Source organism: Lissotriton vulgaris, chromosome 11 (assembly GCF_964263255.1).
Source record: "Lissotriton vulgaris chromosome 11, aLisVul1.2, whole genome shotgun sequence".
Taxonomy (NCBI): domain Eukaryota; kingdom Metazoa; phylum Chordata; class Amphibia; order Caudata; family Salamandridae; genus Lissotriton; species Lissotriton vulgaris.
This window is the reverse complement of record NC_141699.1, coordinates 123449766-123462292: the sequence shown is the minus strand read 5'-3', so window position 1 is coordinate 123462292 and position 12527 is coordinate 123449766. Positions and strand designations below refer to the sequence as shown.

Sequence of the window (12527 nt, the reverse complement as noted above, 5' to 3'; positions counted from 1 at the left end):
CTGGGCCTATGTATGTAAGGAAATTATGTATAAGGTAAACAATAAACTTCATGGTGAGCTGTCTAGTGCTGTCCCAAATCTCACCGCCCACCGCCACACCACATCAAGTGTTATCTAGTTTCAGCATTCAAGATGTTCCTGTTACTATATTAAAATCCAGAACATAAAATTACAGTGTGTCAAGCGTATCATATATGGTACCTGCTTGTTCGCTGCAAGGGCAGCAGCATTATTCAAAGACATATGGCAGATTGTGACGCGTACAAGGTTTTTTATAGAGGCCCCTCACTTTGAGGGAAAATTGTGTCATGGAATAGGAGCAAAAGCAGCACATATCTGGAGCTAGGTACAAACAATTCAAACATATTTACCAGTTGATATTTTAGCCTTGAATATTTGGCTATGATTTTAAGTTGCAACGAAATTCCCTACTCGATAGTCAGAACCCACACAGCTATGGTGCAAGGATTTTTGCATCCCTAAAACAAAATGGCATTTTGTTGTTTTGATGCATCAAGAGATTTATTAGGAGATTTTTTGAAATATGGCACCCTCTTGTGGCCCTTTCTGGTAGGACCGTAAGGCAGCTCCCTGCAGTGGCTTTAATGTATCACCTTCGAACATTGCATTCAAAACCGTAACTCTGCTGTGGCTGCCACACAAGGCGCACGCTATGCGCGTCACAAAAAATTTGGAACAAAATCCACACAGAACTATTAATAAAGAATGAGCCCTGGCTTAAATACTGTTCGTATATTATGAAAAAACATTTTGTATGGTGCAGGGTTGCCATTTCACAAAAATCAGAGGCTTAGTGGAGGAAACCCACATTGACATACAATAGTATCACAGGAAGTGGCATTGCAGTCCCTTTAACTCCAAAAAGAGTTTATTCAGGGACATAGCTTCAGTGGGGGGTGTTTGGGGTGGTACGTGCCGTAATAAATGCAGTAGGGTAAAGTGTCTGTCGGATTTCACCTGGGATTTTTAAAGACTCACTGAGACAAAAACAAACACACACTCTTCTGTTTTGAAGGTCTTAAAACATGGGTATTTTACAAAAGACTGTGCTTTAAGTACCCCCTCACAATCCGCACTCCTTTCCCTTTCCACTGGCCCTTGAGGCCCCTTCATTCTCTGCTTCTCTTATAATGATTTACATGATGTGCCATTGTGATTGTCGGAAAGCCTGAAGCTCCAGTGGCGGCCTTCACAGCTCGCAGGTGTCGGGGCAGCTGGGACACTTTTTAATGAGAAATATATATATATATACACTTACCTTGCCACTGTGTCTCTGCTCCTCTCCGCCTCTGACTCCAGGAAAGAGCCTGGCTCCCCTGACTAAACGCAATGCTGCAAAGCAGCGTTGTGATTGGTAAGCATCCAGGCTCCCTTGACCAATCACAGCATTTCAATACAGCATTGTGATTGGTCTGAGCGCCATTGTTCCGCTCACAGCTAGGGACTGGGGGCCTGGGCATGTTCTCTATGCAGGCTGTATTGCAGCCTGCATGGAGAACAGGGAAAGTGTGCATGGCTGTTTTAAGCGGCCTAAGACGGCCAACGAAACAGTCATTGCTCACTTAGGAGGGTTCTACCCCTCCTCCCCTGCTCTGAAGCCCCTCCCCGCCCCCCTCACGCAAAGCTGCTGCAGCAGGAGGACAAAATAAAATGGTAATAACATTATGATATTATAATTGAATGTTTTCCTTTTTTTACTGCTTCAAGTCAGTGGGGCAACGCTCCTCCACTCCTCCGCCCTGTGAACCCCTCCCCCACCCCCCCCCCCCCCACCCCCCACTCACCCCAAGGCTTAATGACCAAGCTACGCCCCTGAGTTTATTGCTAATTTTCCAGCAGCCCCCTATATCTGATGACAGTTAAGGGAAGCTACACTTCTTACAACCCCTGTGGATGGGTTGCTTTACAAACTCTGTGATTTACTCAATCTGACTATGACTCTTTTCTAGCTGTACTAGTGTTATGAGTCAGCTGTTTGAGCCTGTAGTTTAGGCGCAAGAGCTCAGTTTATGGAGTGCATGGAATAAAAGATCAATGTATTAAAGATTAATTCAGACATGCACAGCAACTGACTTCACCCCCTCCTCTCATCTTCAAGGAAGTACACCCCCTGCTCTTCCCAAGCACCACCTCTTCAGAGGCGACTACATGGATGTAGGGTCACCTCTGAAGTTTACACTACCTCCACCGCCATGCCACCACGTTCCCAGCCTCCTCTGCTCTGACTTTCTCTGACCTTCCTTGTAAGCCTCACCCCATACCCTTCCGCACCGCTGTAGAACCCACCCGTGACGCTGCAGCAACGCCTCCCATCTCCCCCCTCCGCGCCACTGTTTATTTACGGTTTTCAGTAGCACGCACATGGCCTGCAGACACCGGAGCACTCTACAAGGGGATACGTTTGAACAGTCATCACTGCTTCCTGCAAAACCCCATCATGCTCTGCGCTTTAATACTTTGTAGCTAGGTTTATGCTTTATTATTTCCATGCACACAGAGAACGACGGAAGGAGAAAAGGTAGACGAGAAAGACAAATGCTGTATCGAGTCTCGACACCACCCATCCTTACCTCGGGTCCGTGCACTCGTGTTTTTGTTGTTTTTAATTAAGCACTCGGCTAAAGACATCAGCTCAACCCCAGCAATACCTATGTTTAACTCCCACAGGACCTTACTTCCGCTCCCTGGGATGACAGATGGTGGGGACCCTGATCACAGAGGCCACACTCTCACTCTTCTTATCTGCATGTCCTTGCACCACTGTGGTCTGAGTGAGAGCTCTTTCACGTGCCAGTCTGTCCATTGAGGGGTTCATTTTGTTTTGATTAGGGTTGTGCAAAAGTTTACGCTTGTCAGTTTTGAAAAAGTTCATCTGCAGGTGGTAAGGGCTACAAAATGAACGTTTCCAAGAGATTGTGTACAGCAAACAAAAGTTTGGGGGGCAATGTTCCCACAAAAACGTTGCACACTTCTAGTTTTGCTTAATCTTTCCGTCTTTGTTCATATATGATTTTGAGCTTGACACAAAAGGGCTATTGGGGTTGTGACTGCATGCAATGTGAATTCGAAATAGGAAGTACTCAGATGACCAGGGCTGTGAGCAGGGCACCCTGTGGCACTCTCTCGGTGCAGTGATTTTGAGGAGTTCTTTCGGTACAGTTAGTAAAAGGCTGTACATTGTAAACCGTGGTTGTTAGTTTTCTGTGTGGTGAAGGAGCAATATTTTAGTCTTTGGCATATGCAGTGTTCCGGGTGTGGGATCGATGCTAAATTCGAGCCAGTGTTTGCTGGTGCTCTGCACCAGCAGTTAAATGTCAGGACTGGCACTTATGACAGTCTGCCACATGGTAGTGCTGTTTGCTTAATTTAGAGATCAGCACAACAATAGTTGTGTATTAATTCAACATAAATTAAAAATGACTAACACCAGCCTCCCAAGCCATTCTTATAGCTTTGGGGGTCTGAAATAGTCTAAAGTGTTACACTCATAGGTGTATGACGGTTAGTAGTTGTGTTGGTACTGTCACTGGCAGCGCTGGTAGGTGCAATGGGTGGTGCAAGGTGCGGTGGCCTCCTGTCAAGAGGCCTGCCACTTATTTATTTACAAATTAAGCACTAGGTGGGATGGGGGTCCTCAGAAGTAGGCAGCCGGATGCAGATGACTGAGATTGCTCTGGGTTGATGAGTGGTCGGTGCTGAGAGTGTTTGCAGAGTGTGAGATTATAATGACGCTGTGAGACACATTTGCACTGTGCCAGCATGGCACAGGAGTGTGAGGCTCGGAATGAAATGTTGGAGAACCTTAAGTTGTGCAGAGGGTGTAGGAGTATGCTATAGTTTGCAGGGTTTTTGGGGCATTGTTATGGTGTGCACGGGTTGTTGGAAAATGTTATGGTTTGCAGAGGTTGTGCGACAGTGTTACGGTGTGCACAGGTTGTGGGAGAATGCTATGATTTGCCGGTGTTTATGGGAAAATGTTATGGTGTGCATGGGCCTATGGGAAAATGTATGGGGCACAGGGTTGGGGAAAGATGTTACAGTGTATAGGCGTTGTGTTGAAATGTTCAAATGTACTGTGAAACAACTGCCTATGTACATGCAACTTTTATTTTTCAATAAAATCTTTTAAATCAAAAAAAAAAAAAAAAAAAAAAAGAAATAACTTTTGGGTTTGAAAGCACCTGCTGCAGAGTTCCTTGTTGTGCCCAACCGCTTTTCAGGCAACAATAAAAATGTCAAAATATCTCTGATGATTAATGTTCCTCCTGGGGCATATGGAGTTTTGTTTAGTTGGAGTTCTGACTCATCATAAAGTAGCACAGAGGGTTAATGAGCCTGCTGCAAAGAACGTGTAGCCTGCCGATCACCGAACGGTATTTTATGTGGCTAGCTCAGTGGGTTCCTGCTTTTGTCACAGACATTCTTTTGTTACTTGCAGTTCATAAATGATAATCCTTACATAGCACACTGAACTGTCATCAAAGACCTGCATGCAAACTGCACGGCATAGTGCTGGAACCTTATGTTTTTCCCCAGTCTTTCATTATCCTAATGTTGCTAAAACTGATTAGACTGGGTAGAAATACATTCTTATTAGTAAAGCCAACCCCAACAAGTGTGGCACGTCTGAAATACAGAGTTTATACTTCTCCAGACCAAACACTCTTACAACTTACTGCCTACTAGTATGGATGACGTGATTCCTACACTTTGTAATCCTCATTGTCTAGTGGAACATTTCCTACAGACTGATATACACACGTTTGATTCATTTTCCATTTGTAAGGTGCTATGACACCCTCCAGTGGTATGACAAATTAAATGAATGTGAGAGAGGGGCTAGGGAGAGATGAGGGGCACGGTTGGAGGGTGGTAGTGAGGGAATCCATGAGAAAGGGGGTAATCGGGGTGGGGGGGGGTGCCAAAAAAGGATTGTTGCATTGAGTGCCACCAGCAATAGAGCTGACCCTGGGGGGATGTTACAGGGTGTAGGCTTTGTGAGAGAATGTTATGTGTTCAAGGGCTGTGGAGGAATGTTATGGAAATTAGTGGCTTTGCTGGGAACGTTGTGGTGTGCAGGGGTTTTGGCTTAATGTTATTTTCTGCAAGGTTTGTGAGAGAATGTAATGTAGTGCAGTGGTTATGGGAGAATGTTGTGGTGTGTAGACGTGTAGGTTTGCAGGGGAATGTTAGTATTATGGTGTGCAGGGGTGTGGGGGAATGTTAATATTATGGTGTGCAGGGTTGTCGGGAGGGATGTTATGCTGTGTAGTGGCTGGGAGCGAATGTTATGGTGTGCACAGGTTGTCAGAAAATTTAATATGCATAGTGGTTGTGGGGGAATGGTGTACCGGGCTGTAGGGGAATGTCATGGTCTGCAGGGCTTGCGGAGCAGTGTTATAGTGTAGAGGGTTTGTTGTGCCATGTTATGGTGTGTGGAGGTTGTGGTAGAATGTTATGGAGTGTAGGGCTCTGCTGTCCAAGGCATGGGTCTGTGAGAGCTACTAACATGAGGGGTAGCTTGGATATCATATTCCTGAGCCTGTAATTTATGTGTAACAAAAGAGGTAGATTTGTTTTCTGAATCTTGTAATAAATGTAGATAATAATTATACAAATATTATTCATTCAAATGCTAATAATAATAATGAGAACAATAATAGCAATAATATAATATCTATAACCATAGTATTTTTTAGCTTCATTATTAAATTATACTATTGCTGGACTCTCAAAACTCTTTACTTCTCTACTCATCTCTGAACCCTAAAAATCCCATTGATCTCAAACATTAAACCTAATACCTAAAAAAAAATCCTTAACACTGCCCCTTTACCCTGAACCTAATCCTGCCCCTGAGGCCTACAAATCCAGTACCCTATAATCCCACTTACCTATAAAAGTCCCCAAGCCCTAAAGAAATTACAACTTTATACGCAAAAATCTCCCCAAATCTCAAAACTCCAGTTAACCCAGCTCAAAAAAACTCATATTTACCCATAAAATACACATCCCTGAATCTTAATGAAAAACTTAATCTTATCCCAAAAATATCTAAAAAACATAAAACTCCCCTTAGTGCTAAATCTTTTTCGACCCGTAGCAGCCCTATATATTTTAAGCGGAGTTTTATGGTTTGGGGAAATAAAGCCATCCTATTGGAGTAGGGACGTTTTTCTATGTGCATTGTGGATGCAAGAATCGGCCACAGTCTGATTGACTGGCTGTCACAGAAACATTGAGCAAAGTGTTAGGGCGAAAGGACCAGGGTGAACCTATCCTAAACCCCAGGCCAATGTTTGGGCGGGTGGAGGTCGTAAAGGCCTCCCAAGCATTAAATTAAAAAACAAATATATGACGCGATTCATGGATCCACGCTGAAGTTGTCGATCCGAACACTCCTCTGTACCCTTCTGGTCTTTAGGATTCACAAATCTAACTTAGTATCCACGAAGCGTGCAAATATTAAAAAAATTAAGTACCTAGAGCAGCGATTTCCAAACTCTGGGTTGGGACCCACTGGTGAGTCACAAGCAGAATCATGGTGGGTCTATATGTAAGTAATATTTGAGAACCTGTGCAAATGTGCTAAAAAATGTACCTAAGTCCAGTTTTAAAACAAACCTTTGTAAGTATTCCCAAGCAAGAGCCCAGGCGAACCGAGAATATGCTCAATATATGTGACCATACATAACCATACCACTTGTGTATGACTTTCACACATAAATATTAATAAATATAAAAATGGCCTAGCTGTCAGAGTTGCTGTCTTGGGATCTTGGGAACCAGGTTAGAGTCCTGGCGTTGGCTCAATATTCTTTGATTCTGGGAAAATCACCAAGCCTCCTCTGCTTATACTGAAATTAATCCGACCTTGTGTAATGTAATCTAGTTCTCATGTCAAGTGCTTCGATGTCCTTGGGCTGTGTTTGTGGTTTACAAAACTGAAATCTATATATACATGTACATGTTTATGAAGTCCAAAATGCACCGCTTGGCCTCATTTTATCACAAAGCTAGATAAGAGAATAGATATGAGGCCTTACACTTGTATTCTGCTGCTGAAGGGGTTTCTCAGATTTGCTAAAATCACTGGTATCAACACCAAGATTTTTCAGAAGCCTTGTGAGTTAGTGAACGGATGCCATAGGTCTGCTCTCCCTCTAACAAGTGTTCTAACTCCAGACTCCAGTGGCTTCCACCATCTACCACATTTATAGCGAGGTGAATATTTTGGCCACAATTCAATATAAAATGGAGCTGCAAGGTTGTGACATTTACATACAATTACTGTCATTACATTAAAATGTGTCCCCCGTCTCATGTCCATTAAAGATAGGCGGGTCACAAAAGTTTGTCATTCTAGAAATTGGGCATTGGGTTTAAAAAATGTGAGAAGCACTAACTTTTAGCACTTATTCTGTGCTTCGACAGCGGTCAGAAGTGGGGGTTGGCTGGAATATATGATTTTACCTCGAATACAAGTTCCACGCATGGCAATACCACGCGAATTTTAGTTCGCAAGTGGCTTTACCACGCTGGAATTTGCAACGAAGGATCATACCACGCATTTTTACGTCCTAAACACAAACACAAATGCTAAAGATTATTTTCTTACCTGACACCTTCCTGTCTTTCACCAGCAGCCCGTACCTTCCATCCACCATCGAAACAAGCGTGAAAACACGTCTGCCAAAATTAAAAAAGGACTGCCGTAACGGCACGTCTTTGGGGGAGGCACTTTCCTTTTACCTCAGTGCTACTGAAGAGCGTTTTTTTTTAAATGTAATTAACCCGGTCCTTTGTTTATTTTTGGGGGGGAGACCCCCCCAGGCACCCCCATCCCCTTCCCAGCCAACCCGAACTCGCTCCTTTGTTTATTTTTGGGGGGGAGACCCCCCCAGGCCCCCCCATCCCCTTCCCAGCCAACCCCCGCCACGACTGGAAAGAATTCCACGCCTCCCCCCTAGCCAGAACGTATATTCGTGTTAAAGACTGTCGTTATAGGCATACGCGTGGAAAAGACGTTTGCGAGGTAAGTGCCTCGTAGTAAACGTCACGCGTGGAAAAGCCTTCGTTGAAAATGATGTTTCCCGTTGGCTGCATGTGGTGGGGCCTGGCCACAGTCCAGAACCAACCATAATGTCTTCTGCACACGTCTGAAGGCCGTACACAGCAGAGGCTGCCGTCCAAGCAGGGTTGGACGCAGAGCCGGGCCAACCCTGCGATGCAGTACAGCCAGGGCCGGACTGGGAACCACAACCGGCCCTGGCAAAGTGCTCGGCCGGCCCCTCTCCCCACGGGGGGAGGGGGAAGGGGGGTTTGGAGGTGCCACCGAGCTCTTTCCTGGTTTTCGGCCGATTTTGGTACAGGGCCAATTTTGCAGCTAAATCGGCCCAGTACCAAAATCGGCCCCCAGTGGCCCAAAACCGGCCCCCACCCATGCGGCCCACCAGGGGATTGCCCGGTGCCCTCTATGGCCAGTCAGGGCCTGAGTACTGGAGGTTGTGGGCTGTGGTTGTTGACTGCCAGTGGGGAGATTATTGTAGGGGGTGCCAGAGGCTGAAGGAGGGGTGCACCAGTGGCTGGATGCCTCTAGGGGCCAATGATTATGACCTCACAATCTTTATACAAATAAAGAATAACACCTAAAAGTAAACCGTAATTAAACAACAACACATAATAAAAACATTTAAGGATACTGCATTCATAGTTGCCCCAGTGAAAGTGGCATGGGTAATGGAAAGCAGTGTTGTGGATCATATATTGTCAACGAATGGTGGGAGTGTCACTGTGGGGGTGATACCACTGTTGTTTTGCTGTTATAAGATCCTCACCTTTGGTGCCCGGGGCCTTTCTCAACGCCTCTTGAGGATAGACACTGGCAGGGGCAGGAAAGCATGGCAGCTACGGGTTGTGCATGCAGTTACAAAGAATCGTTGTTCAATCTGACATTTGTAAATTGAACTGTAAGATTCCTCTTAAGAGGGGTGGCTGCCTGATATTGCAAGAAATTTGTAATTTAAGGGCAGGTGCACTGTCCATATCCTGAGCCTGTTAGATTCATGTCATTTTATGGATACTTCTTCTTAGAAGGTGTTAGCTTGTGAGCTCTGAGTACTTACAATCTCTTCAACCTGCCGAATACACCGAAATAATCGAACCTATAAGATCTTTTTAGAGAGAGAGAGCTGTCTTGAAATCATTATATATTTTGCAATGTATAGTCTGTGCTATCCTATGTAGCGCATGGGTTTTATATACATTAACAAATTCACGTACACATAGTTAGTTTGTTTTTACATTTATAATGCACAACAGCTACCCAAAAAAGGTTTCCCGGTGTAAAGGGTAAGTCAGGGCTAAGAAGAAAACAGAAGAGGCAATTTATCTGTCAAATAGCCATGTTTTTAAAGACTTGCGAATCTGAATGTAGTTTGTTTCGTTATGGAGAGCGGGAGGTAGAGAGTTCTACAACGAGTGACCAAGGTAAGAAAAAGACCTACCGACCATCGAGCTAATTTGAATTTAGGGACAATGAACCTTCCTTGGGTGGTTGAGCGGAGATTACGGGAGGGAAAGTAAGGACTGACCAAGGACTGAAGATAACGAGGAGCAAAACAGGATTTGATTTTATACATATAACTCAATGCCTTGAACGTTATCCGGTTTTCAACTTTAAGCCAATGCAGCTTACGTCAATAGGTCGAGATAGAGGTGGCCTTAGGGACTCCGCACAAAAGTCTGACAGCAGCATTTTGTACCATCTGTAGTCTACGTACTACAGATTTGTTTAAACCTAGATAAAGTACATTTCCATAGTCAAGCCTTGATGTAATTAAGACATTGACCATGGTTTTTCGGGGAAATTCCAGTAGCATCCAGCAGATTTTCCTTGGCCATTTAAGAATGGTGAAGCAAGTCGCTGCAACTTTAACTGATTGGGGGTGCATACTGAGTGATTCATCGATCGTGATACCCAGATTTCGACCTTAGGGGAAGGGGAGGGAAGATCACCCATTTCACATGGCCAGTGTTGGGGTCCCAGAGATCTTTATTTTTTCCTAATACCAATATATCTGTTTTCTCTCCATTTAGCCTAAGAAAACATTGCTGCATCCAAGATGCTATTTTGTTTCAGCTAATTTTGAGAATAGAAGGGGCATTTGTATTGTGTGAGGAAAGGGAGAAAAGGATTTGAGAATCATCGGTGTAGGAGAAAAGGGATAACCTTGATTTCTCAGCAACCTCAGCCAACAGTCTTACATAAAGATTAAATACCAAGGGGCTGAGGATGGATCCCTGTGGCACTCCGTGGGCAAAAGAGTGGACTCCAGAGGAGGCTGTTTGTGAGAACACTTGGAAGGTGCGATTTGAAAGGAAATCAATAAGCCAGTTTAAGGCGGGCTCGCCAATGTGTATTAATTAGCACAGCATGAGACACCGTATCAAAAGGGTCGCTCAGATTAAGTAAAATGAGTGCCACGGTGTTCCCTTTATGAAGATAATGATGTATGCTTTCAGTGACCCCAAGTAAGGTGGTTTTGGTGGAAAAACCCGCTCTGAAGCCTGACTGAGAGGGATGAAGAAGTCCTTGTGTTGTCACAAATTGAGTTAAGTGTGTGTGAAAATGTCTTTCCAAAATCTTTGAAAAAACAGGAAGTAAAGATAAAGGACGGTAATTGCAGGACACGTCAGCATCCGCATTAGCCGTTTTAAGGAGGAGAAGGATCATAGCCTGTTTCCATACAGATGGAATGACGGCTTCCTGCAGCGAGGCACTAAGCGAGGAGATTAAGGAGACCCATGAACACATCTCTGTCATCAAAATGTCCCCATTGCTGTTGTGCCATGAAGCAGTAAATAATATACTTCACATATACTTCACATATAAAAAGCTTGAAAATCTCTACCCTAAAAAGGTTCAGAGTATTTTCTTTGTTTATAAAATGTTTAATGAACACAAAGTTGAAATGTGCCTCATATTTCTGCTGCAAGAAAAAAAATTCAGCACAACTCCTTAATAGCTGCCATCCTAGCCTTTCTTCTACACCGGCTAATTAACAAAGCGGTCTTTCTTCTATGTCTATGTAGGTCATAAAATGTAGTAAGTCCAAATGTTATGAATGGAGAGTCTCAAATCAAGACCGGGTCTTTGCCTGGGGGGAAACAGAAGCGAGCATGGTCCTGTTCCTCTCCAGTTGGCCGCAGAGAGTATTGTTTAGATTTCGCGACACTGGCTGGATGATCCCATTATTTGATCTTCTTGGAGACACACCCAGGAAGCCAAATCCTACTTAAAACATTGATCATATTCAGCTAATTTGGGTGTAGCGTCTTTTCCATGGATTTTCTGGTTGGGAGAAGGGGAGAGGCTTGAACAAATTGGTCAAACTATGTTGACTAGGTCCAAACCGGGACCAGATTTTCTCAAACAAGGTCTCCAGCCTGCCCAAAACTAGAAGGTGATAATGAACACAAGACATAAAGGGTGAAGGCTGAGATTAAGCACTCTTCCAGCCACCACAGACGTTGATTCTGCCAGATCCTCAGATGCTTCCAGAGTTTTGAGACAGGGTTCCTGGGTCAATCTGTTTGCAGGTTTTCATGTCTATAGAAAAAGACAACCTGCAAGGAAATACCAGTACAAAATCTCCTGATATACTTTTTGGACAGCAAAACACTGGTTTAGTTTGCTTTGGGTTACAAAAAAAACAATGGTTTTGCTTTTTGAAATAAGTCAATGTATTGTTCCATTTTATTATTTCCTTTTTTCTAGGTGTGCTCAGTTTTTGTAGTTGATTTAGTTGGGCTTTCCTCAATGTGCTCTTCGTTGGTGGTGGTTCGAACGGTGGTCTCTGGCTGTTGAGTCAGTGCACAAGGATGCATGGTTGAGAATGGCTGATACATTTTACAAGTTGTCTTCTTTCTTCTTCTCCTCAGCATCTGGAACAAGAGAAACACGAACTGCGTCGACGGTTTGAGAACCGGGAGGGCGAGTGGGAAGGACGGGTTTCGGAGCTGGAGAGTGATGTGAAGGTGCTGCAGGACGAGCTGGAGAAACAGCAGCTTAACCTCCGCGAGGCAGACCGCGAGAAGTCCCGTGCCATCCAAGACCTATCTGAGCAAAACCAAAGACTTATGGACCAACTTACGAGGGTGAGTGCCAATGGCATTTCGGAAGCATTGGGTGGATATTTATTTTGGAGATTATGATGGTTGGCATAGTGAGCTGCTCGCGACAATGAATTTAGGTGCATGTACTCGGGTGGTTTGCAAAAGGGGGCATCAGGAGCCAGGCAATGGATAAGAGAGGTCATCTGTATGAATACAAGGAGAGGTCCAATTCCTCTTCATCTTAGGTACAAGATTTGTGGACTCCATCAAACTGTACAGAATCCAGTCATAGGATACCCTGTGTGTGTTCATAAATTGCATCCCTGGAATTGTTGACCCTCTTCCTACACCAATGCACTAGTAGTTCAATTGTGCCCCGAACCCACAGC

General features: G+C 44.3%; 1 protein-coding gene across 2 annotated transcripts in view; it reads left to right on the top strand.

The window, feature by feature from the left end:
• Positions 1-12527, top strand: part of BICDL1 (BICD family like cargo adaptor 1) — a 327422-nt gene that overhangs the window by 107251 nt on the left and 207644 nt on the right. For both annotated transcript variants that reach the window (XR_015300878.1, XM_086942877.1), the window contains exon 2: positions 11965-12180. Coding sequence is in view for 1 of the 2 variants with exons in the window: in XM_086942877.1 (XP_086799003.1) it covers positions 11965-12180 (216 nt within the window). In the remaining variant the exon portion in view is untranslated. The remainder of the gene's footprint in view (positions 1-11964; positions 12181-12527) is intronic.